Here is a 26,795-nt window from a genome sequence, read left to right as displayed (position 1 = left end):
GAACGGTTTACATAACAAGACACAAACTGTTATAGATGGCATGGCCATACGATAAATGAGTTTGATTACAAGATTTTAAATTCCAAAAAATGACAACAAATATTGCTTACCAAAGGATAAAAAGAGAGCTGAAAGAAGTTTGTAAAAGTGATGAGGTGACTAATGATAGACTTATTATATTTTTGTTTGTAGTAGTGACTTGCTAGGCTATAGTATAGAATGGCTTATTGTGCTGGACCATTATTTCCCTGAGGATTACTAAAACAATTCACCTTACCTTAATCCATCTGAGAGCTTTAAGGTCTTCCAGCCCCGTATTGCTCTTGGGCTGATGACTGCCAGTCGAATATCCACTGCTTCTTCTCCTACTCCTTGTCAAGTTGGTTTTTGAAGGACTGGATGGAGGGAGTACTGAGAGTTGAATCTTTTAGTTGATTCCAGTGGTTTATGATTCTTCTAAAAACAAAATGTTGGTAGAATTCTAGTTAATTGACTTCTTGCTATCTTGGAAAGGGTTTAGGTTAGGAAAATGAAACTGTCAGGGATGGGTCTACAGGCTAAAGTATGTCACAGGAAGGTATTTTAAAGTACCCACCTCCACTCCTTCTCCCTCTAGAGGGCCCTGAAATTTGCCTACATGACAGGTCTATACCTTTTGAATATTTGACAAAATGACATTTTACCTTAATTTTCAGTTACTAGTTGCTTTTTCTCTGCCTTAATTCTGAAAATGCAATTCCTGTTATTTGAGTAGAATTTTTGAACCATATCAATGTTTCTTTTTCAAAATTTAGGAAATGTATTTGTATGTCTTTAAAACCTTATAAAATGCAATTGAACAAAGTTATGAAGCTAAAGACAATTTTGTTGTACTTCAATTAAGCAGAAGATCTATTTTGCAAGGTTTCATTTTTATAACACACATATTTGTAAGGTCATCAAAGGTCAGGGCCTTCTAGAGGGAGAAGGAGTTGAGGTAGTTGCTTCAAAATACCTTCCCAGGACATATTTTAGTCTGTAGATTCATCCCTGAAAGTTTCATTTTCCTAACCTTCTGAGATAGTAAGAAGTCAATTAACTAGAATTTTACCAAAATGTTTTGCAAGCTCTTGATTGGGAGCTTGACTTTGGTAGCTTCTTGGAGTGTCCTCTCATGTTATGCTGGCTAGAACTAAGATTACTGCTAAAAATTGCTGACTTTTCATTCTGCAGCTCATAAGTAGCCTAAGCATCATAGCACTATGCAAGTGTCTATAAACTAAAGTGGGGTAGTTTGAGGCATCTGAGATGGTCCTCATATCAGGTTGATGTGAGAATTTATACATTTTTTGCTCATCTCTGTGCATTTTTGATGAGTTTCACATCTTGTCAATAAGAATGACCAGCAAAACACATGCCAAAATTGAGATGGGGTCTGACAGGAGCTTTATATAGTTTTTTAAATATAGATCCCTGTCTGCTATTAGCCAAATAGGCCGTTTTAGTAATCCAAGACTAGAACTTACACAGGAAACAGCATACTGAACATGACTATGAAATTGAAACTTATCATTAATTATGACACAAAGATCTCTTTCTTCTGCTCTGCTCTCTAATTGCTCTCTTACTTTTTTGATGGGGTTATAGATTATGTAGTTAGCCATTGGGTTATTAGGTCCCAAGTGCAATACAGAGCATTTGCCTATGTTGAATTAGAGAAGTCAGTCTTGGGTCCAATCTTATAGCTCATCCATGTCTAGCTGGATGCTTTAAGGATATACAATACCAAGGAGTTTGGCATCATCAGCAAACAGGTGCTTGCCATTATTTATATGGTTGAACATGTCATTGATGTAAGTCAGAAAGAGAGTTGGACCCAGTACAATACCCTTTGGTACTCTACTCATTACTTTGGCCTTGTCACAGTAAATTGGTTGGCCATCTGTAGCAAATAAGCAAATTTTCTGCTTGTGATTTGTAAGAAATTTCATTAGCCAGTCTACAACAGCCTGATTGATGCCAACAGTGGATATTTCGGAATATAGTTAACTATGAGTAACCTTGTCAAATGGCTTGGTAAAATCCAGCAACAGCAGGTCAACTAGATGTCTGTGGTCAATTCAATCTGTGATTTCCTTGTATGATTCCAAAAAGTTTGCTTTAATTGATTTCCCTGACTGGAAGCCATGCTGCCTCGGTAACAAGATCTTGTTGATAGTCAAATGCTTAAGGATTGAATCATTGACTATGTGCTTTAGTATTCTCACCACAACTGAAGTCAGGCTAATTGGCCAATAATTTTTTGTTTGCCTTAGGTAAGACAGATAGAGTCTAGTTTATCCCCTCTTCTGAAATACACAACATAATACCAATTCATTGGGTATCATTGCACAGCAAGGAGCCAAAGAAGAAACCTCATCAAATTTTTAAAGCAACTTAAAAAAAAACCTAGCATTCTTATGTAGGCCCTCTGTCATTCTTAATAGCACTATACTGTACCCTTAACCCCCATAATGTATGCACGTATATCACAAATTGTATGTTTCCAATGTATTCTTCCCTCTGTAACTTCTATTTCAACTTAATACCCATAAACTGAATCAGCAGTGACAAAATCAAGAAACAGAACATGTGTAAGAAATTTAGGACTATAATTTGGGCTATATATTTGCACATTAAGAGAGGGGGTTAAGTTAAATAAAATGAAGTAGTTTTAGGAATTATTTCTATCATTTTAGCACCCTAAGTATTTTATGATTTTTTTTATAGCTTGTTTTGAGAATTTTCTAGTGTTTCCTTCTCAACTTCCCCAGCTTTATACTGGTACCCAAATTTGTATTTCCCAACATGTAGAAAATTTACACTTTGCCTATTGCTCCAAATGCAAACCCAGGGGGGATGGATAATAGGGATACATCCCCCTGAAATTTGTCCTGTAGAGTTGAAGTTCTTATAGATCTTGAGTAATACAAAAAGATAATGTATACTGTTAATCTTTTGTGATGAGGATAAAAACTGAATGATTTGTTCATTTTATAAAATTTAAATACAAATTATGGGTTTTAATCCCATCAATGTAGAATAATGTACACACAACAAGTAGGTATTGTGTGAATGTGTGATGATCTCCATATAAGAATTTTTTTGTTAAAGTGCAGTTAGGAACAAAACCAGGCTGCTGCTAGGTAAGCCACGTGTTGTTATGACCTTTGACTCCTAAGATTGTTGAACTTCATTTAAATCACACATAGTTTATGCTTTTTCAGTGGCTATATGGAAGTCTGCACACCTGTTTGTTAATTAGTTGTCCAACATTTCAAAGCAGCAATAAAAGAATATAAACTTTTTGAAAACCAAACAGTTGATTGATAGCAGACCTTGGTTGGTTGATATAAAACTTAGTTGGAATGGGAAGCAATTAAAATACTTAAGGGGTCAAGGTTACAATGGAGCTTTGTCTATGAGTTGCCAGTTTCAAGGTTTGGCTGCTATACTTTATGAATTTTTTCCTCAGGCAGTCTATGTTCACTGTTCAAGTCACTCCTTAAACTTAGCCCTGCATTATTTGTACAAAATATCTGTTATAAGAAATTGTCTAGGAGCTTTTAAAGAAATTATTAATTCCTCTAGAATTTCACCTAAATGCTCTTCAATTTTCAAACAAATTGTTCAAGCAGGTAATCTTATCACAGGGACAAAAAAAAAATAAGGTTGAAAAAATTTTGTGAGACTAGATGGGTGGAGCACTTAAAAGCAATCATTTTGCTTAAAAGAGATGTTCATTATTATCTGTAAGGCTATGAGAAAAACTCAAGCACATCCTGATTCAGACTCTGAATCTTTAAGATTAAGAGATGTTCATTATTATCTGTAAGGCTATGAGAAAAATTCAAGGACATCCTGATTCAGACTCTGAATCTTTAAGCAAAGCTTATTCTTTGCTATCTGCTATTTAAATATGCAGTTTTGTTGGAGCTATGGTTATTGTCAACAAAGTTTTTAGTCTGTCACACAATTTGGTTACATCTTTTGCAATCAGAAACTATAGATCTTTTATACTTTCTTAAACATACTGACAATCTTGAGAGCAAAAAAGGAAAATAAAGTTTTATAGAATATAAACTACATTCTTTATTGAGATAAGACTGTAAATCTGTAATTATAAAATAAAATCAAGCTACTTTTTTTGTTGTAGGCTAGTTTCTCCAAAACATTTTCTGCATATACTGGAACATCTCTTTAAATGGATAATAATGTCAATCTATTAAGCCATTCCTGACCTAAGGCATTCCTGGTATAAGATTTCACTGTTCTCAGGGTAGAAAAAGAATGCTTGCACATAGCTATAGTGACTGGAATTGTTGCACCAATCTTCAAAAATTAATGTAGAGTGGCGAAAATGTTTTTATTGCATTCCTTTAAGCATGCTATGAAATAGTTTGGTGCTGAATCAGCTTGCAAGCTTCCCGTATAGCTGTCTGCATCAAGATACCAAAAATTAGTCAGATTATCCAATTTATCCCTTGTTTTCCATTGTCGAGGGAAATACAGTGCTGAGGAAGTAGGTATTGCAGTGACTGTAGCAACTTTCTGTGACTAAGGAATTGCTGATGCAGCTGCTACAGAGAGTAGTTCATAAATGGGATAAACACAGAAAGCCAGTATTATGTTTCAGGATCCTTTGATGCTGTTATTTAATTATTCCTATAGGTTTGTTTTGGAGCTCACCTGGGTACTCCAATGCTGATTTCACAATCTTGACAGAATTCAGTCCCTTCTGCAAAAAGTGGATGAAACATAGCTTCACTCCTCTCTCTCATGTCTCTTAACTCAAGTCTTAAGATTTTCAGCATGTTTGATGAAGTATACAAGATATATAGTTTCTGATTGCAAAGATGTCAACAAATTTTGTGACAGACTAAAAACTTGGCTGACAGTAGCCATAGCTGCAACAAAACTGCATCTCTCAATAGCAGATAGCAAACAACAAGCTTTGCCTGAACATTTTGAATCTGAATCAGGATGTTCTTGAATTTCCCTCACAGTTTTACAAATAATAATGAGCTTCTCTTTAAATGAAATGATTGCTTGTAAGTGCTCCACCCATCTAGTCTTACAAAATTTGTTCAAACTTACTCTTTTTTCCCTTTGATTAGATTACTTGCTCAAACAATTTGTTTGAAAATTGCTGAGCATAAAGTTGAAATTCTAAAGAAATTCATTACTTCTTTCAAAGTTCATAGACAATACCTTATAACAGGTATGTTCCACAAATGACACACAGCTAAGTTTAAGGAGTGATTTGCACAGTGAACATAGACTACATGGGGTAAAATTTCACAAAGTATGGCAGCCCAACCTTGAAAGAGGCCACTCATAAATGAAACTCCATTGTAATCTTGCCCCCCCCCTTAAGTATATTAATTGCTTCCCATTTTAACTAAGGTTTGTATCAACCAACCAAGGTCTGCTTAACCAACTGTTTATTTTTGAGTTTTTTTTTTTTTTTTTTTTTTATCTGTTTTGAAATGATGGATGACTAATTAACAAAAAGGGATGTAGACTTGTATGTAAACTCTGAAAAGCACATGAATAATCTGCATGAAGTTCAACAATATTAGGAGCGTGAGGTTATAACAGCACATGGCTTACTTGACAGCAGCCTGCCATTGTTCCCAACTTTATTTTCATAAAACAAAACTCTCATGTGGAGATCATCCCACACTACCTACTTTTGTGCATACACTGCTCTACATCGAAGGGATTAAGACCCAAAATGACTATGGTTAGCCTTAAAGACAGTATTGTTTTAAGTTTTACTTTATAAAAGTAATAAATCATTCAGTTTTTACCCTCATCACAATAAGATTTACAGCATACATTATCCTTTTGTATTATTTTAGATCTATAAGAATTTTGACCTTACCAGACAAATTTCCCATTTTTTGGGGAGGGGTGATGTATCTACTTTTTTCCCCCTGGGTTTGCTCCTGCTTTCAGCCTCCTGGCTGTGTGAAGTAAGGGATTTGACCCAGGGGATAGGTGTAATTGTGAAGCCTGGATGAGAAAATTGCAAAGGTAGTCTTCTGGTGTGTAGGTTTCAAGGAATAGGAATCTAGTGCTGTACTTTTTGTGGTGCACATCACTCATCCCTAATTTCTAGCAGGTTTTTTCTCAAAGAGTACCATAGTCTCTCAACACACTTGATATTGATGTTCACATTCTCTTTGCCAAAAAACCCTTCAGAAGAAGTTCCTGTAATAAAGGCTCCTTCTTTGCTGCTGTGGCTTTAACACTGTTCTGCATAGTTTGGCATATTGAGAGGATTCTAAAGGATTTGTGGGTTGGAATAACACTGCCAGTATAGAAATTAAAAGGATCAATGCTCTAACTACAAAATCATAAGATTGCTCTTTGTACCTCCTAAACTGTTTGCAATGACCCTCCTTGACAAGTGCTCTTATATAGTTCTAAGAAACAGAAGAATTAAACAGAAGTCATGTATGGCTATTCCATGAGGAAATGTATATTAAATATACAGCAAGTGATAAAAAAAAAAGGTGTTTTAACTCTGTAGATAGGAAGTTGCTGTGGCTTGTACTCATTTCAGAATTATTGCTCTCTCTTTAGACTGTATGAACAAATTTCAAGCTGTGTCCAAGTCAACAGGAAATGAAGCCAGCTGTTCAGCATTTGAACAGAAATTTGGCAGGGATGGGCTCCAGATCCCAAACTAATTGATTGCATCATTGACTATGCAATGATGAGGACAACTACACAACTGAACTTCGGTCTGAAGTTTGGCAACAGATTTTTGAGCAACACTGACTTTCTTGACAACCTGACACAGTCAAAGAACATGATGCAGCACCAACAGTCATTAGAGAAGAAGTTAGCAAAATTGTGTCAACACCAGCTGGAGCAGTCAAGGTATGTAAAACCAAGTAGCAGTTGTGAACGACTTGGGTTCCTGGGTTGCATTCTGTCAAGTAATAGGTTAGTCAAGAGTAATGTCAACACATAAATTGCCAAGGCAAATTTCATCCTAGGAAGACTCAGCAAAATTTGGCACAACCCTGTTATCATCTGACTCACCAAGATATTGATATTTAAAACATGCCCAGTCTTGCTATATGGCACAGAAACTTGACCAATAACTACCACATGTTTGAGGAGGGTGGATGCAACTCAATCCAGATGATGAATTATAGAGAGACTCTATTGGTATGAATTTATCAGCAACACCAACCTCGTGTCTCACCCAAGCATAATTCCATTTACTCTGCAAGCTATGCAACTTAACCTGAAATGGTACAGCCATCTCTTTGGAATGTCAGATGAATTCTATCTTGCATCATCTACAGTTTCAACCATATGACTGCTGGGTGGAAACAACCATGTGGTTGTCTATGAACAAGATGGTCCAGTAGTCTACATCAGCTCCTAAGCAAGGCAAGAATAAGACCTGAAGATGCACCCATAGGTGCTCAAGACCAGGTACCCTGGAAGAGGATTATGTCTGCTTTCTCAATGCTGGTACCAAAAGCAGGACAATTAAGTCAAGTTCTGACAGAGTAGAACAGGCTCTACAACAGCCATTCCTAATTGTTAAACTGGGTTTCGTATATCTTGGTGTGAGAGGGATCTGACTTTCTTTGTTGCTTCTCAGAGTCTAACCACCTGTCTGGAGATGGATTATGATTTTTTTTTTTTTTTTTTTTGCTGTTTCTTGATTCCTCCAAATTCATGAACCTGAGAGGCCTCTCCCTGTTGTATTTTCATCAAATCAAGGCACCAGTCTGTAGTGATTACTATGCACTCGCCTCTTATGGGCTTTTGGTGTCCAACCCAACACTTCAGCACCTCACTGTAGAAGGATTTCCAGTTTACGCTTGTTTTAATGCTAATCTCTAACCCTTGTGTGGCAGTATCATGCTCTCATAAGTCAATTAAAAAATCAAAATCAGCAGAATTTACCTATATGCTGTCATGCAAGTGTCTTGCAGGAAACTACCTGTCACTGGCAGAGAAGTTTCATTGTTTTAAGATTTTTGTTTTAATGACTAGAATAGATTTATTACAGGTCCATTGGTTTATGGGTGATCTGTAAAGTCTGGCTGTTCCTTTTTGAGTCTTTAAATGAACCTTTTAGGTTCAACCTTATTTCCTTCTTTTTACTTAGCTTGTAGCCTAAATTATTTAAGTACTTACTGTATTTACTAAATAATAATATAATAATTACTAAATAATTAAAGACCCATTTGATGCTAAGATGATATTTTAACCAATGTTGTACCTATCTCTAGCAATGGTCATTTTTTGTGTAGTGACAGAAATATGTCATCTTGTGAGGCCCTTTTAGGGGGTCAAAATGGAATTTGTGATTAGAGCAATTAGTATATTTGGAAAGAACACTAAAATGTGCGTTGATTGAATGTGTTTGCCTTCTTCCTAGCTAAGTAACAGAAAATATCAATGTTTCCTTGCTTGTTCTGCAATATAGTCCTATTTAAAAAAAATCTGTGAATTTTTGGTTACAGTATAAGGATAAATTCAGCCATTTGAGATAAAGGGGCTGGGCTACGTTTGAACCAGAAATAACTCTATAAATAATGCTTTGATAATTACAGTTCAATCACCACAAAAAAAACTTGTCAACAAGCCAACAAATTAGAAGCGCGTTTGTTAAAACACATAAGTTACAATTTTCAAGAGTTTGGACAAAACTTGACACAAGGCTTTAGAGTAAAATAGCGTCAGTTTTCGAACTTTGATAGGCACTTCTCTAGGGATTTACGATCTAAGAGTAACAAAAGGAGGCAGGAAGAAGCTCTTGTATACAGAATGGAGGGGGTCAAGTTCAAATGCTTTTAGATAAAAAGAGTAAGGTAACCTCCATAAAGGATGTGGGCTGGTGCAGCTTATTCAACATGGGATACAGTTTCGGAACACATGGGGACTGGCTAAAAACCACAATGCAAACTACAATACTGGATAACATTATCCAAAATACATCTATCAGACTTGATATTTTTTGTCAAGGATCTTAGACCACACATTAAAAAACAGACATGCATCATCATATTTCCATAATCCCACTTTAAAATATTGGCATGTCATGGTGGGCTTTTTCCTGACTTGACCATTATAGATCTGGTTGATAATGAGCCTCTAGTTGATTAGTCCCTTTTGATGTTGCTAAGGCTTTTGATAGAGTTCGTCAAAAGAGACTTGTCAACAAAGTATGCTGTAGGGATAACTAACCAAGTTTCAAAGTAGATTTTTTCTAACAGGTAATAACTCAACAGATCAGAGTCTGTAACCCTAGGGCTACCTACCCCTCTCTTCTCAAGATCCTTATTAGTCAAAAGTCATGTTCTACAAAAGTATCTTGTGTCCTATCCCTGCAATATTTCTATCAGTGATGCCCAATCTACAGTACAAGTTCTCTTTAAATTTGTATTTTGATGACTCCAAACTAATTGAGATGTTTCTTGGTGCTGATGCTTTCCAGCATGACATAAATCAACTTGGTTACCAGTGGAGTCAGTAAATTTTATACTTCAATGGGTCCAAATGCCACATCCTCCACTTTCGGTTTAAAAACTTTTGGGTATGCTGTAAATAACTTACCTCTTGAAGAAATTAATAAGGAAAAATGCCAAGGCTTCATTGTTGAGGATGAACTTGAACTGAACGCGCATGCCAATTTTGTTGGCTCCTCATTCAATGAAACATTAGGGACCATTAATATATCTATCAGTTTCGTGATGCCAAAGTCATCAATCCTTTCTACATGGCTTTGACTTGACCTTTATTGAGTGACTTATCTCTTGTATAAAAATTTATACAAGCCTGTCTTCAAGACAAATATGAAGGGATAAAAATCACTGCACCTAAATCATCTTATGCAAGCATTTAGTCTTTTCCCTGTTACCAAGCACAAACTCTGCAAGGGAACATTCTGAAAATTTCATCAAGATGCTTTGCTGATTGTGACATCAAGCCACTGCTTCTCCAATGGAGTTACCAAGCTCTAGAATTCCCTCAAAGAAAAATTAATATTTTTTGGTGTTCTAGATACCTTCAAGGATAAAATTGCACAGAGTAGAGTAATACTAAGCAGAAGCATGATTGAGAAACTTAACTCACAGGATAAGCTGACTTACAGGAACAGTGCCATTAAGCAAAAATTACCATTCAGATTTATGTCTATTTCTCAAATCATCAGCTTAATATTAGTAATACATTACTGTGGGACCTACAGGTATTAAATCCTTCAGATTGTTCCCAGTTGTAATTTAAGGTAAGGAAGTAAGAGTTATGTTGTTATGAAGAACAGGCATTTCATTTAGATGATAGAAAAGCTAGAGAAGGTTCTTTCCTTGTATGGTATACCAGCTAAGTACAAAAAGTGATAAGTATTTTTTATAAAAATAACTTTTGTGCAGTTAAGTGAATGTATTGGTCTTAAATTGGATGTTTTATAAAGATTATCAAACGACGAAGCTTTTTCAGTGAATTTAGTCCCGGTGAAGCTAGTTAGATTTCACAATGTTTGGCATTGACCTATAATAAAAAATATTACTCAGGATTATAATACTGAGAGAAAATCCTATGAGAATAATTACTGAATTATTTTTGCCATTTTCACTAAAAAACAAGCAGAAGAGGGGATGCTTCCTGTCATAAGTGCCGGGAGTGGTGTCTCCCTTAAATTGCCGAAAATAGATTGCAAAATAGAAAATAGTATGTAAAAAAAAATGATGCAAAGAAGTTTTTCTGAAAGATACCTCCAGATTTTCAGGTAACCTGAATTTAGTTTTTACTGCTTCACATGTGATTTGCAATCAGTTCTCCTTTCTGTTTCTGAATATACCACGGAATGAATACATTTGGATGTCCAGAAGCTTCATCTAATAAAAATTTAATCTCTATGTCTGCACATACGAGATAAGCAAATTTTTACAGCATAGTAAGTATATGGCAAGTGCATAGGTGAAAGTGTTGGATGACTTACTGAATCTTTCCTGTAATTTTTAAGGATGCTTTTCAACTTTGGAGCTTATCCAAGAAGAGTATGAACACATTTGTTGAGGTTTTAAAACTGATTAAGCAGTTGTTCTACCATTTAAGTACAAAGAAAATAGAAGTTCAATAAGTCTATTGGTCTCTAAAGTTCCTTTTACAAGTAGCCTTAGTTACCTGGGTATGCCTATTGGAACAAACCTTAAAGGAGTTGCAAACCTGGCACTGAAAAATTATGCTTGTAAGATTCGGGGTGCCTGTAAATCCCCATCCTCAAAAGTTTGTATCTAAGTAGAGTACACTGTTCTCAGTTACATAACAGCCTAACAGTTTCTCACCTAGTTGCTCTTACTAATTTTTTTTTAACTGTGGCAAGGAAAAGCGAGTTCATCGCAGTTTATTTTAGATTTGCAAAGCATTTGATGGAACTGCCAACATGGAGAAGTAACTCTTTTCTGCAAAGAAAGTATTGGCTTATAAACACAGCTGGGGTTATTGAGAAACTTATTCGTGATTTTTCTACTGAATGCTAGGATTCTTCCCATTTTTGGTCATATCTGTTAGTCCCATGTTTGTAGTTGTTGAAGTGTTTTTTTTTTTCTGTCATTTCTTTCTTGATTTTAATTCCGTCTTTTCTAGACTCTGGACAGTTCTTTTTTCACAGGTTATAAATAAAATGATGATGGTGATGATGATATATACATATATATATATATATATATATATATATATACTAGCTGTTGGGGTGGCGCTTCGCGCCACCCCAACACCTAGTTGGTGGGGGCGCTTCGCGCCCCCCCCAAGCCCCCCCGCGCGCGTAAGTCGTTACGCGCCATAATAGTTACGCGCCATTGGTCGTCATTTACATCCCCCTGTTTCCTCCGGTGTCCCCGTTGTAGTTGTGTCCCTCTATATTTCTGTACAGTTAGGCTTACCCAATTTGGCACATAGGTAGTCAAATAATGTTTTAAGCAGAAATATTCTAGCATTATCCAAAAGGGGGGTAAGATTTTTATAGAATGAGGGATAAGTTTTTCTTTGTATGTGTTTTGCCATTAATGGCTCATTTTATACTTGTGTGTGTATGGGTAATGCTGATTCTACTTATGGTCTTGAAAGAAAAGGTTAGGTTATATAAAAACTATTGTAATGAAGCAACATTCTATGGTTGGAGTTTAATTTGAATATTCAGTTGTACTTTAAACCCAATTTCTTAATATTTCCAGGGATGTAAATGGTCAATCCATCTGGAACCAATAAATGATACTTGTACACAATTAAGTGGGATGATATCTGGACCCCCTGATACACCATATGAAGGAGGCAAATACAACTTAGAAATTGTCATTCCAGATACTTATCCATTCAACCCCCCAAAAGTAAGAATTTAATTGCTTTTTATTAAGACCAGGTACGTTTGCGGAGGCATTGAGGAGCTCTAGGAATATCCTATAAAAATATGAAAAAAAAACAATTTCCATATTTCCTAAAAAATAAATTCATAAAATTTGCCTGTGGTTTGTTTGAGTTCAGAGAGTTTTTTCACTAATAAATACAAATTGGAATCACAATACTCCTCCTCGAAAGGCTCCTTGGTCAGGGATACAAGAGGAATAAAAAAAAGTATATACAATATGAGGAACAACCAAAAATGGATCTTTCTCTAAACATAACAGATTAAAAAAAAAAAAAAAACATGCAATATATCGTGTAAACGTGTATATCAATAAAAAACTGACATATATCGTGAAATTAACACTCATAGGACATCAACTTCACAGAAAAAAGAACTGTTCTGTTTGATTCTTTACTAAATGGTCTTTAAGAATCCTTTTCAAATTTCCAAACCAGTGGTATCTCTGTACTGAAGAAGGTAAGGAATTCAAAACCTCCAAATAAGTAATGAAGGGATTGATAATTGAAACCAATGTGGGGGATCTGCTGTTTTATATTTGAGGATCTTCAAAAATACATTTCTAGATATCTTGTCTGGCCTAGATAATTCTTTGAGTCTAGGATATGACTCAATGAATTGTATCGTTTTCTAGTGGCTTTCTAAAATCAAGGTACTTCAGCAGAAAAAAGAGCTATCCAATAGGGTTTTCAATGTAATTTTCAGCCTGGCATAGTTGAACATTATGAAATTCAGCCAGTATACCATTTAACCCTTTAAAATGGGGTTTACCCTGTTAAATTTTGTTTGCGGACTAAGTTCCCCAGGCTTAACCTTGTTTGGAATAAAGTCTGTCATTAGAGTATTGTGTGGTTCAAAGCTACACATAGCTGTTTTTTTTCTGTAGAGATTATGTAGCTCTGTCCAATATGAAATGAATTATCTTCAAATGGACCCAACAGGGGGCTATACTTGAATCAAAAGCTGTCTTTTATCAAAACTAATTCTTTGATCCATCTAAAGACACAAATAAAAGACAAAGTTAAAAAATGACAACTTAGAACAGGAGGGGGACACAGGAGGCTGCCCCAGTATAGCAAATTAAGAATATTGTACTTCAAGAAGCATAATCCAGTTCTGCAGGAAAATGTAACTACTACCTATAAAGTTAATTTACTCTCTTTATGTCCTTTTGATTGGTGTTAACCAATATTAATCACGCTACGCAAAAAAAACTTTCAGGCGTTTGCTTAGCGTCCCTAGATTGTACCTAGTCCCCAGAAGCCTAGAGCCAGCACCAATGAAGCAGATGGCTTTAGATGAAGAAAAGGTAAATAACATAGGTTTTTACAGTAAAGGACTATAGTTCCTTACTTCTAGCAACAGTATGTCACTGAAGAGAGTCCCTGAATGCGAGACAAATCAGTGAGTGTAGCAATTAACATCAGTTATAGTTGCTATTGCGAATTTTTTAGTCTACCAGAAGCTCCAACTACTCCTTTGCTTCCAACCAACCCACATTGTACGTCATTTTGTTTAGATGAATTATAAAAAGTGTTACGAAAAACCCATATCTATGTTCTGCTAAACATGTCCTAGACCAGAAATATCTAAGGCTTCGCTGTACGATTCTGCTTGAAGTGCACCATTCTGCTTGAAGACAAGTGGTTTAGAGCAGTCGGAGTCGTCTGTCGATTAGTTGGATTAACGGCTAACCCAAACCTAGTCAATTCTGCAGTAATGGTGGTTGCCAATATTTTGGTTTTTCATTGAAAAAAAAAAACGAATACATTATATTTTGAATACTTTTTCTGTTTTGTTTTTTGGGAGAAAGCCTTACAATGCGCCCTTAAAATTCATAGTTATCTTGTCACCTTCAACTAAAGTAAGACAGAAATCCATAATCTAAATCTACCCTTATAGTAGTTCCTTCCAAGAGTATAGAAACAATGCCCCAACAGATTTCACGTACCGCCTGCAAGGGTCTCGTAATGTATTACTGTTATGCAGGCTATAGGTCGTAAACAACTGTTGGAGAATCAAAATATTAAAGGAAGTGCTGAATATGCTTTTTCTTGTACTTAGCTTCATTAAAAGTTTGGTTGAAGTTTTCTTTGGAAAAAAAGAGAGAAGCTAAATAAAGAGAGAATGTGCGCTGTAGTAATGAAATATTTCAACATTTAAAAAACAAAGAAACGGAGCCAGGTTATGCAGCAACAAGGCCAGGCGAAAACAGACGTGTTATAAGTGTGAAAAATATCTATATTTAGAGCATTTTTTGCTTCTTTTTCGCTTTTGCTCATAAAAAACGAACGTCTTGAAATAGAAAAAATAAAGAAGGTCGACTATAAAGGGGAGGTTATATTGATTAAAGTGAACTTTTTCCAATAGTACAGTTTATAGTCCAGTCTCATTTTGCTTTGTTATTAAGTCTGACAGCATGTTTTTCACTTTAAAATTCCTTATCTCCTTTCAGGTTAAGTTTTTGACAAAAATCTGGCATCCAAATATATCTTCCGTAACTGGGGCCATTTGTTTAGATATTTTAAAAACCCAATGGTAAGTCTTTAACTATATTTACACAAATTGTAGGGTATATCACTGTAAGAGAGTAAAGCATCTTATACAAAGGTTTAGCCTAATTACTTTCTGAATATGATGGGATTTGGGTCTAGGGAGCTACTATACTCATACCCAAACTCATGTCTGAAACTGCCATAACTGCAGGAGGTGGGAGAGGGGGGTGTTATTTCTGTACCCCTAGATATAGTTTAGTATTTTAGCATTGCGCGAATCTGCGCAATCTCTTAAGGTTATGAACAAAGGGCTACAGCCAAACTGGCTCTGCCAATGGAGCATACTTCACCATGCTTTTAATTAGAAGATAAAAAATGTATACTATCACTAAGAGTAATAAAATGTATTGCAAGAAGCTCTAAGTTTTTGAAAGGGGTTCTGTAATAAAGACCTCTGCAACATTCGAATTGCATTGTGTTGTCTTTTAAGTTTTGGTATGGATTGTGGGGTATGGATTTCAGTGGTCCGTCCGAAAAAACAGACTATTTTTCTTGAAACCTTGAAACTTATGTCAGTCAACTAATTGTGTACACTCAGAAAACCTCAGAAAAACACGAAATAAAAACTCTTTTGCCCGAAAATGAATTCAGAGCGTTTTTCTTATCAGTTAGGAATAGGGTTCAGCCCTGTTACTTGACTTTGGATGTTTTTGACCATTCCAGACCTACATACAAATTATTCTGGGCACAAAAAACGGAACCTTTAATTTTCTCTCCAATCAGCTTGAAAATTACATTCATAACTTTGAAAACGCATTTGAAACTAATTTTGGATTTGTCAATTCGGAATGGGCCCAATTTTTTTTCGTTCCCGAGAGCTTTGAAAATTTCAGTGGATGTATACACTGTCAAGTAGAATTAGATTAAAACAAAAGTATGTTGAAGACTGATAGCGTTTTAATGAGACACCCGAAATCAGGCCAATAATTCTTATTTTCTAAGAATGGTTTAGGCTTTGAGACATATAGACAGATACAAAGGGATACCAATGAGAACAAAAGCTATGGGAAAAGATTGCTGTTTTGATTCGTCGCAACCAATATTTTGTCTTCGATAGGCCAGTAACTTACTGGGCATGTGTTCTGGGACAAAAAAAAAAGAGGAAAAAGTAGTTTTAAAAGGTGGAACAGATCGACTCATCATACCCCAAATTGGACAACACTATTGTTTTCTTCAATCGGCTTGAAGCTTTTGCGGTAAATAGACCGGACAAAGCAGACCTCACCGAGAACCATAAACTTCAGAAGAAAAATATAGTTCATCGTTTTTATCTTAAAAGCTCGAGCTTATTTTTACGCTGATCTGCTTTAAAAGTTCTAGTCATATAGACGCTTCAATTAAAATTTCAGGATCAAAAGTAAGGCAAAAAATTAAGGAAACAAATCTGATTGTATTAACTCATGACGTCTTATTCTTTCTTTTTTCTTTTTTTTTTAAGGCAACAAAATCCTTTAAATCAAATAATGGATTAAGATGCATTTATATTCAAGGATGCTTACAAGATGGGGGGTAAGGATGGTTTCAGCCCCATAGAAGACAAAATTCTGTGTGGATTTTCAGTTCTTATGATCAAAAGTTTCTCCCCTCCAAATCCATCAAAAATTCTGTTGTAAAACCAATGTCAAAAGATAAAAGCAGAAAACTATTAGTCATTAAAATTTTGACTGAACACTCAAACATTGTATAAATTTAAGTTGCAATCCAGTATTTTAATCTTTAAACAGAAAAACTTTGAAGGGGTTACAGATACTCTTAATATTAACCAGTTTTAGAATTAAAATACTGAAAACTGAAATGATTTTTTTTTTAGAGACGTTGTCCAAAAATGCATCTTTTCAAGTTAAGTACAGAGGCGTATTAAAACCCAAGACGAGCAGTAATAAATAATTCGAACCTAAAAAGAACAGAAATTAGTGTCAATGAATAAACACTGCCCAAAACAAACAGAAATTACCACAAACAAGAATGGGGCTGCAACCCCCTAGGTCTTCTAAAGGTAAGAGCATCGCATGGGCTTATCCTAAAACAGAACATATTTTAAAAAAATTTACCTTTTATATGTTTATATTATTGAAAAATCAAAAATTGCCAACGTTTTCAGGAATTAATATTGCTTTATATTATACATAGTACTATGGAACTGAGTTTCGCTCAGTTAATTTTTTACCCAATAATAGTTTTTGCTTTAACTACGTTTTTACATAATACGGTAGCAATCAGGCATGTTCCACTGCACATATCTCCCGAAATATCTAAATTACTCGTAAAAAAAATTATCTACTTTCTTTAATTCTTTGGGTGGCAAATCCGTTTTGTCAATTTAACGTGAATTCAACACCTTCTTCCTGTTTATCCTTTACAGAATCATGCCTTTTATACAATTTGTATTCTCCTGAGAGACAGTTGACGATCTTACCATTAATATTACGAACTTCTTTGTTCAGCAGCGCGAGAACAAAAAAAAAATACTTCTTCGATTAAACTACTGCTGGAAATTATATCCACTGATAATTCGACTTTAGCAAAATGAAATTAATCTTTATCTTGTCCGAGTGTTTCTTCGCAGTTTTTGACCAATTCCCCCTCTCCCTCCTCCCCGTGAAAAGTTCTGATAATCAAATCAACTCGTAATTTGTTTATTTTTTAATATGTAGCACATACAAAGAAAAGATAACAAGGAATTTTGTGAAGGTTGGGAATACAACTTAAGCGAATGATTTTGGCTGTTTAACAAACAGACGTCGTCTGTGTAATATAATACGAAGCAAAGAAAACTAATTTACTAAAAAGTCAGCGATAAATAAATCGCTCAAAAATTAGATCAATTAGCTGACTAAAAAGAATTAGGAATTTTCCCAAAGTCGTGACCTGCCTAGATCGCTTTTAATACCAGATAATATGAAAAAAACTTCGTTTTCTTAAAGAGTTAAAGAGGCTGCGTCCCAAAGTCGAACCTTAAAACGTACAGGAATTAGAAGAGGCAGTTGGGGGGCTGTCGCCCCCCAAACCCCCCGCTTTTAAAGACTCTTTTGTACAGGTTTTTTGTTTTTTTGCTAACCCCCCGCTCTTGGCTTCGGAAAGGCCCTCTTTTAATTAACAAAAAATTGAAATGAATGAATAATGGAATAACTTCGAAAAATGTTAAACACAAAAGGACAGGAGAACCATTGCGCCGAAACTAGTAATTAGTAACAATGAAGTCCCCCCCAAAAAAAACCTGTACAAAAGAGTCTTTAAAAGCGGGGGGTTTGGGGGGCGGCAGCCCCCCAACTGCCTCTTCTAATTCCTGTACGTTTTAAGGTTCGACTTTGGGACGCAGCCTCTTTTTCTCTTTAAGAAAACGAAGTTTTTTTCATATTATTTCTGTACGTTTTTCTACAATCCATGGTGGATGTAATTTAATAATTCCTGTACTCCTCGTAGAGGAATTAGGAGAGGAAGTTGGGTGGCTGCCGCCCCCCAACCCCCCCGCTTTTAAATCAATGTATAAAATAGAAAAAAAAATAGATAGAATGACCGAAATGTTTCTTTTGCTCATAAGAAGCTAATATTCTGTTATCTCTCAAATGATAAGCAGTCCAGGTGTTAACAAAATTATACACTTTTATTTTGATCGCTACGTCCAAAAGCCTATAATAAAGAATTTATTCTAAAAATGCCTTCTCATATAGGAAACATCTTTAGGTAATTATAGTAAATTATATATTATTTATCTTATTTAGCAACTATTTATATAAAATAAGTAAATATCCACGTTTCATTAAATCGAGAAAAACCTAAACTTCTTCAAAACATTTGAAAATTCACCTAAAAATTGGCAATGAGCACTTAAAGGCTATAAAATATATACTTAAAGCACATTTATATCACACTTATTTCGGACATCGCTGAGGATTGCCCCAGTTGCAAAGTCCCCAACAGGGTCAAAAGTCAGTTCTTTTGGACATGTATCTTACAGCTCCAGTCAACTCGTGCATTTCTGGAATGGAGCTGGATTTTTATGATGCTTGCAGTCATTCTCGCCGTGCCGAGCTGATTATTTTGATGTACTTGAATGTTGATATTCGTAACTTTTAAGAATTTCAAAAATTAACATGGGACTATTAGACTATTAGGACTATAAGAAGACTATTAGGAGAGGCAAACCCCCCGCTTTTAAAGACTCTTTTGTACAGGTTTAATTTTTTTTCATATTAATTCTGTACGTTTTTCTACAATCCATGGTGGATGTAATTTAATAATTCCTGTACTCCTCGTACAGGAATTAGGAGAGGACCCCCCCCCCGCTTTTAAATCATTGTATAAAATAGAAAAAAAATAGATAGAATGACAGAAATGTTTCTTTTGCTCATAAGAAGCTAATATTCTGTTATCTCTCAAATGATAAGCTGTCCAGGTGTTATCAAAATTTTTTTGATGTTGTGAAAAAAAACCGCCCGTAAGGGACTTGAACCCTTGACACAAGGATTAAAAGTCCCACGCTCTACCGACTGAGCTAATCACTTGCATGTGTGTAAATATAACTTCTCAATAACTTTTAAAATTTTCAAATTAACATGGGCTCTTATGGAGAGAAATGCGTTAATTAAGTAGCTAATGCGTGGTTTCTGGAAAACAGGGAAGGAGTTATCGGATCGAGCTGAAATTTCGCGGATAAGCTCCTGGGCCGTAGGGGACCTTAACTTGTGAATTTCAGCCCGATCGGACAACGTTAAAAGGGGGGGTGGGGTTGGGGGTCGAAACTTTCGGGGGGTTAAGATTTTCCTACGAAACTTTCCAGGAAAATTACTCGGAGAATTCCGCATCGAATGAGTCTTCGTACACCCAGATCCGATGTCGGATGTGACCTGTAGGCGTCTAGAAAAAAAAAGAAAATGAATTTTAAGTGGCTATGCGTGGTTTCTGGAAAACAGGGAAGGAGTTATCGGATCGAGCTGAAATTTCGCGGATAAGCTCCTGGGCCCTAGGGGACCTTAACTTGTGAATTTCAGCCCGATCGGACAACGTTAAAGGGGGGCTGGGGTTGACGGGTCGAAACTTTCGGCCAGATTTTCCCCATGAAGGAAACGTTGGAGGGGGATGAAATTTTGCAGGTTTCTTAGTTGGAGCTCGGGCTACGAAATGCATCCCTCCCCATCCCTCTGCGACCACTGGAACCGCTGAATGGTTCCAGTGGAACCACTGGAACCGAAGATCGCTTAACATTGTCGTGGGTCGCCTCTTTATAGAGGCACGAGTGTGCCTCCTTGAAAATGGTAGTATGCTAATTTTCAGAAAGAAAAAAAAAATATTGTAACGTAACGTCTTCGAGAAAATTTAAACATATAATACAATTATTGTTCGGTTAATAAATTAGATATTTATTATATTGTTATACCTTATCATTTTAGCTTTACTATATCGCCTTTTCTTTGCGGAATTTATCTATTCCTTTAAACCAAATTGGATAGATGGACAATTGCGACGTAATGATCTAATTGTGAGAAAAATATATCCTTGGTCAATGGGTTCCTCCTTTTTTTCTGTCGTCTTTTCTCCCTTGATCATATTTAATACCTTTATGCTTTTTTTTTCAGGGCAGCAGCGATGACGCTCCGGACAGTGCTTTTGAGCCTCCAAGCGCTACTGGCAGCAGCAGAACCAGATGATCCGCAAGATGCCGTTGTCGCTAAGCAATATAAAGAATCTTTTAAGACCTTCACTCTCACGGCAAAACACTGGAATAATGTATATGCTGGTAGTAAGTAGACAGATCTCTTTGTTCTAAAGGAGGTTTTTATGTAAAAAAGAAAGTTCAAAGTGTGTTTTTTTTTGCAAGAGGCCTCGGGTCCTCAGGTTTTAACAGGATTTTGACAGTACTTGTACCCGCCATTATTAAGTGATTTGTTTTTCAGTGCGAAACTGACGCTCATGAACCATTATCTAACTCAAATTATTAGAGAAAATTCAGAACGTTCCAATAAAGGACCTAATACACTAGAATCGCCAAATAAGTTAAACAGGGCTGATCTGCCTGATCTAAGCTAAACTATGATTCTGGTGGTAAACTCCCTGAAATATTCTCAATACTATATTAAAAGAACGTTTTTTTTAAATAATAGTCAAGAGCGATACTAAAACTCAAAACAAACGTAAAATGACCTGCTTATTAGGAGGGCTGCCGTCCCTTCAACCCTCCACTCTTGTTTCACTTTATTTCATAATACTTCAGGAACGAATGCTCTGTTATGAGAGTGGTGTGATAATATGTTCCCTTAATCACACTGTTTCATGAATGGAAGAGTTTACTATTCGCATTTGGTCTAGACAATAAAACTTGTATTTTGGGAGTTGTGACATGCAGTCAAAAAGGAGCCGATTACTAATCGACTCCATTTTGAGTTCTAATGGTCTTCATTTGAATTTTAAATTTAAATTCAGGAAAGAGAAGTCACTTAATGATGGGTAGAAATATTGCGGAAGTTATTCGTTTTTGCGCTACTTACGTGATTGTCTATGAATATAATATTTTTTTTCTTTTATTAACTCATTTTTTCCTATTATAACAGCTTTAAAAAGAAATTAATAAAGCATTGTTCTAAAGTACTTCTGACAAGATACTGATTCACGAAAATGCCCTGGAAGTCATGGAACTTATGATCCATCGTTCATACATACACTCCTGTGTGTAATGCATCTATGTGACTTGAAACCCTAAAAAGTTTATGGCTCCTGTTTCGGCCTTGAAAACCAATGACCTAGCCACCTCTGGCCTAGATAAGAAGAAAAAAAATATGTTTTCTGTATAAGTACAAAAGATATAAAAAAGTATTTTGCAGACAAGCAAAACTAAACTATAGTAGGTAGGAGAGGGGTTAAACCTGTTCCTTATAATAATAATAATTTATTTATAACCCACTGCACAAAACAATGTGAGGATAGTGGAGTAAAAAGAGAGAAAACAGGGTTTACCTATTTTTTTTTCAAAGTGTCTGTTATTTCTAGGCAAACAAAAGTTATAAAGGATTTCTGGACCACCGTCGAATTTTTAGTTTCTTTTTTTTAGTCGTATTGTGTTTTTTCTTTTCTTTTCTCCTTTGCTGTCTCTCTTGTTCGAATAGAAGTACGGCAGATGAAAATAACGGGAGTTGGGCTGGTTTAACAAGGTTCAGGAATTGTAAAATAAAAAAAAATTAAAGACAAACAAATATTTTAACTGTATTAACGTACCGCTAACACAATTTTACTTCAATATTATTATAATTAATTTCTATAGAACTATTATAGTCCCAGAGGGTTAATTAGAGCACAATCCTTCTTGCATCACGGTTTGTCCTTAATGTATTCTATGAGAGTTTTGTTTCTTATTTTGTCTGATTTTTTTTTTTATTATTATTATTTTTTTTTGTTTATTTGACTGCTTTTTAGCTGGGTCTATTCTTTTAATACTTTTTCGCGCGTCTATTGTTACTACGGCTCGCTAAAATGCTGAGTGCTTAGAATAGACAGACCGGCTATGACTCACCGGCCATATATACGGAGAAATTGCAGCGGTTAAAGTCTGTAGTGTCCCAGCGAAGAGGGTAAGCCGTTGATTCGGCGCGTAGAAGGTTACACAACGTCACCCCTCGATGTCACTGATTGGCTCAGAATCCTGCAGGTGGTTTCTCGAGCTTTTGTATCTTTGATGGAAAATAGCTAAGTTCTTTTATAGCCGTCGACTTGTGAATCGTGATATACGCTATATTTTATTATTTTCACCAAGCTATAGTCTCAGATTGTTGATAAGGACGATTAGTACAGGGAGAGTTTCATGGATAGATATCACTGAGATCTTCTGTGAGAGAAGATACAGTTTAGGAGAGCTTAACCCAGGAACTGGGTTAATTTTTAGAATAAGAGCGCCAGCTTCTAGAGTCGGAGAATTCTCTTCTTCACTCTGGCATTGAGCATTGGGGATTTGTAGTGGTGTGATGAGAGTTGATCAGTCACAGCAATAACCGCTAAAGGCTCAATTTATTTAGGTTGCTTTACCTAGATGGTAACAGAGGAGTCTCAGTATCCTCCTTCAACGATCTAGTGAAAGCAACAGCGGGCCTTGGACCCTCTGGGCAAAATGTCCTGACAGTCATTCCCTGTAGATGGTACACTCTCAATAGCAGTACTGATAGAAGTTGTGGCACCGCAACAGACCAAACTACTGGCAGGATCGGTATCACTAGAACCTGTGGCATCGCCAAAAATGAAACACAGGTGGCCATAGGCTTGTGGTTCATACAGTAGTTTTTTTTTTTTTTTTTTTTTTTTTTTTTTTGGCTTATTTTGTAACCTTTCATTTCTTGTATGTTTTGGTGTCCTCATTAGACGGATATCGCTTAAATAGATGAGTGAAAAGTAAAGAGCGAATTTAGAACTTGAAATGAGTTGAAATTAGCCTACGTAAGATATCAAACTTAAACGTGGAAATTACATCTACGTTGCCTGGGTAACGTTATATATTGCAGCAGCTTTTGGTTGATTTTATTGACAAAGGTCTGTCGGCAAAGGTCTGATTGTTTCTTTGCCATTGATTAAACCATGTAATTGTCAACCTCTCGAAACTTCACGGTGGTTTGTCCCAAGATCAATTTTGTGTTTAAGTAAAATTGGGGCATGTTCCTTAATGATTGTAAAGTATGCTGTTCCTGCTGAATACCTGTTTTATTCTCTTTTTTTAATTGTTTTTTAGTTTTTTGAGCACTACCAAGTTTATTATTCCAAAAAAGACACCATTTATACAAGCTTGTGCTTTAAAAATTATGGCTATAACGTGAACCCTGTCACTTGGCTCTGATTTTTTTATTCTTTTTATAATAGGAACAGCATGATTCCATAACTAAATGTATATTAGCCTCCAATGCACGTCACAGATCAGTAAAATGTATTTTGAGGAAATAACCAACTATCATCTCCTGTCTTAAACGTACTGAACAATTTTTGCTTATAGTTCCATTCGTAGTGCATACGAAAACAATCTAGTTTTTTAGCCTCAAATACATATTCAAAAGCTATTGAAAGGTATACTAACAAGCTAAAGTGACAAATTGTGTATTATCAAAGATGGCCATGATTTAACAGCCGATTGTCGACCTAATCATGTAGCCTATACCAGAAGCTACACTGATACTGTAAAACATGAGAACGATGATCAAAATTAAAATTACAGATTTCAATATAAAAAAGTATCAGCGCTGCAAATCATTGTGCGGTGTTGTGAAATATTGTTAAAACTTTGAGTAATACCTAGCTGCTTTAATACACAAGATTGGTGGTACTCAGAAATGGCGTACGCCTTAAGTGGGGTTGAGCGTTTTCGTGCAAGGGTCGGAAAAGGGGTAGGCTACATACCTCTGAAAAATATCATACTCAGTTCTTTCTGGCCAAAAATAGACATATTTGCCCCATAAGTTTCAACCCTTGGTGGAAAAACAAAATCCGCCCAACTTTCTTCTGAAAAGTTGGGAGTCGAGGTGGTATTGAAGGGGCCACGGGTCCACATTTTACCTTCAGTCATATGGATAGGATATTCTTGCATGTTTTTGTTTTAAACAAGATGAATCATACACAACTTATTACTAAAAGACAAGGTAAATGTTGAAGTGTCCATGGGGACACACCAATCCTGCAGTCATTTAGATTGAAAACCCTTGCGTGACTCCAATTCAGACAAAGTCCAAGATGCCAACCTTTCTGGTAAAAAGTTGACAATGGTGGGGGCCAAAGGTCCACATTCCTTACGCTATCATACATATTGAAAATCTTTGCATGATTCTGCTACAAACGAGGTGTGGGAGGCCTAAGTTTCTGCTAAAAATTCGCCATGGGCGGGGTAAGGAGGCTATTGGAGGGGCTAATTGCCCACAACAGGGTGCAACATTTTGCTAAAAACTCGTGGCTTGGGGGGAATATACTAAGGGTGTCTAATTTAAGAAAATCATATTGGGATCATAAGGATCTTCGAAGATTAGCATTTGATCAATGACGACCACTCCGTAACGATCTGTAAATGGTTACTTGTCGAAACATATGACATATATCTGCATGTGTGAAGTTTGGAAGGTCATATGCCTTCTAAACTGTGTACTTGACGTGCATGATTCTATATTTCTTTATTTGAATATTAACCTAAATCAGTAATTTGAAAACTCAGATTTGTAATGAACAAACCAGAAGAGACACATCAAGCTTATATGTGTAATTTAAAGGATTTTGTGTCAATCCCCCCTACTCCCAGATTTTGAAAAAATGCCTTTTTATTAAAAAAAAATTGCCGCCCCCAGGTTTTGGATAATGCCTTCTTTGTATCTCCGTTAAATGAAATCGAGAATAATATACCTTTCACCGCTACATATCTGTGGATTATTCCATTATTTGTGAATTCTGTACTTAATGAGTATTGATGTGGATTACTATATTTCATAGTTAGCCTCAGATTTGCAATAGGAAACCCTTGCCTACTATTTATGGAAACAAATGGTCGCTGGATTAATTGGAGGGAGCAAATTCTCTTTGAGCCTCGCTATGGAACCTTCAGTTATGCATAGTGAAAACCATGGGTGACTGTCATTTCAACAATGTGTTACCTGTCCTCCTTTCAAAGAATGTGTATTTATGAAGAATCTATCTTATATGGGCTATTTGTATAATTTGGGGCTTATGTTCCTGCAGTTGCATTTATCATGGTGCTCCAGGAGACACATTTATGGACCTTCAGACTTTTCTGACGCTGGAATTTTGAATTGGTTTCTTGTGGGGCTACGATTGTGCATGGGATGTTGAAACGGTGGCTAGCGACCCATCGATTTGACGTGCCCCGTAAAAAGACTACTTAGAATTTATAAATTGTGATCCAACAAGCCATTGCAAAAATTTCTACGATTGAACGTTCTGAATGATGAGACTAAAAAAGAAAAACAGATTGTAGACGCATCACTTCTTACAAATTCCACGCTATCTATTTGATCTTGTATTGCTAAAGACTAATTCTCTGATCGATTTTATTTTTTTCATCTCAATCCTCAGTTCTTAGTCATGAATGCAAAAAAAAAGAAAAGAGACCAGCATTAAGGCAATTCAGTTGTATAAGCTCATAAACGGCAACAACATGCATGCAAAATCAGGCTTCAGTTTTTTTATGAGCAAAAAAGGCTATTGGGAGTATATCCCATTTTGTCAACTGAGAATTGTGACCCGAGTGGCTTAGTAGTTTGACCAAAAAATAGCCCTAGCACTAATCAGGTGAGGGTGTCGATTGGGCAGGGGTATTTGCCCTTAGATTTTGAAAAAAAAAATTTTTGGATCTTCATTGAAAAGTGCGTATTTTCATTGAAAAAATTAAAGACAGTACTACAATCAAAAACGTAACCCTTATATCAACGAAAGGAAAAGCTTTAGTCTTAAGTAAATACGGAAATAAAAATTGTTAGATAGTCTATGGCGCTCTGCTATTTGTTTAGAAAATTATCTAGTGAAAGTTGTACAACAACAGAGAATCTGAGAAGCAAGGCTAGACGTCATGAGTGTTTTGCTTTGCTTAATCAGTTTACTAATAATTCTTGGTAAATTATAATTTGAAGAACAATCTTTTTCTGTTCCAGGTCCGTATAAAGTGCCCGAATGTGATGAAAAGGTTAGACGTCTAATAGATATGGGTGTAGAAGAAAATGTTGCCAGAGTTGCCCTCTCATCATGCTCATGGAATCTAGAAAAAGCCACTGAAACAATCTTTTCGTAGGCTCTATTTGTTTTTGTTATTATTATCTTTTTTTTTGTAAAATAACCAACGTCACATTCTGCGAAAA

At 35.8% G+C, this 26,795-nt stretch overlaps 1 protein-coding gene across 1 annotated transcript; it reads left to right on the top strand.

The window, feature by feature from the left end:
* On the top strand, nucleotides 1-26,795 carry LOC136041036 (ubiquitin-conjugating enzyme E2-22 kDa-like). Its single transcript, XM_065725566.1, has 5 exons — nucleotides 1-155; nucleotides 12,234-12,386; nucleotides 14,877-14,959; nucleotides 20,553-20,716; nucleotides 26,592-26,795. The coding sequence occupies exons 1-5, from the start codon at nucleotides 90-92 to the stop codon at nucleotides 26,726-26,728; spliced, it is 603 nt and encodes a 200-aa protein (XP_065581638.1). The 5' UTR covers nucleotides 1-89; the 3' UTR covers nucleotides 26,729-26,795.

The sequence above is a fragment of the Artemia franciscana genome, chromosome 21 (assembly GCF_032884065.1).
Source record: "Artemia franciscana chromosome 21, ASM3288406v1, whole genome shotgun sequence".
Classification (NCBI taxonomy): Eukaryota; Metazoa; Arthropoda; class Branchiopoda; order Anostraca; family Artemiidae; genus Artemia; species Artemia franciscana.
The sequence above is the reverse complement of the archived record's forward strand: the minus strand, read 5'-3'. Positions and strand labels throughout refer to the sequence as shown.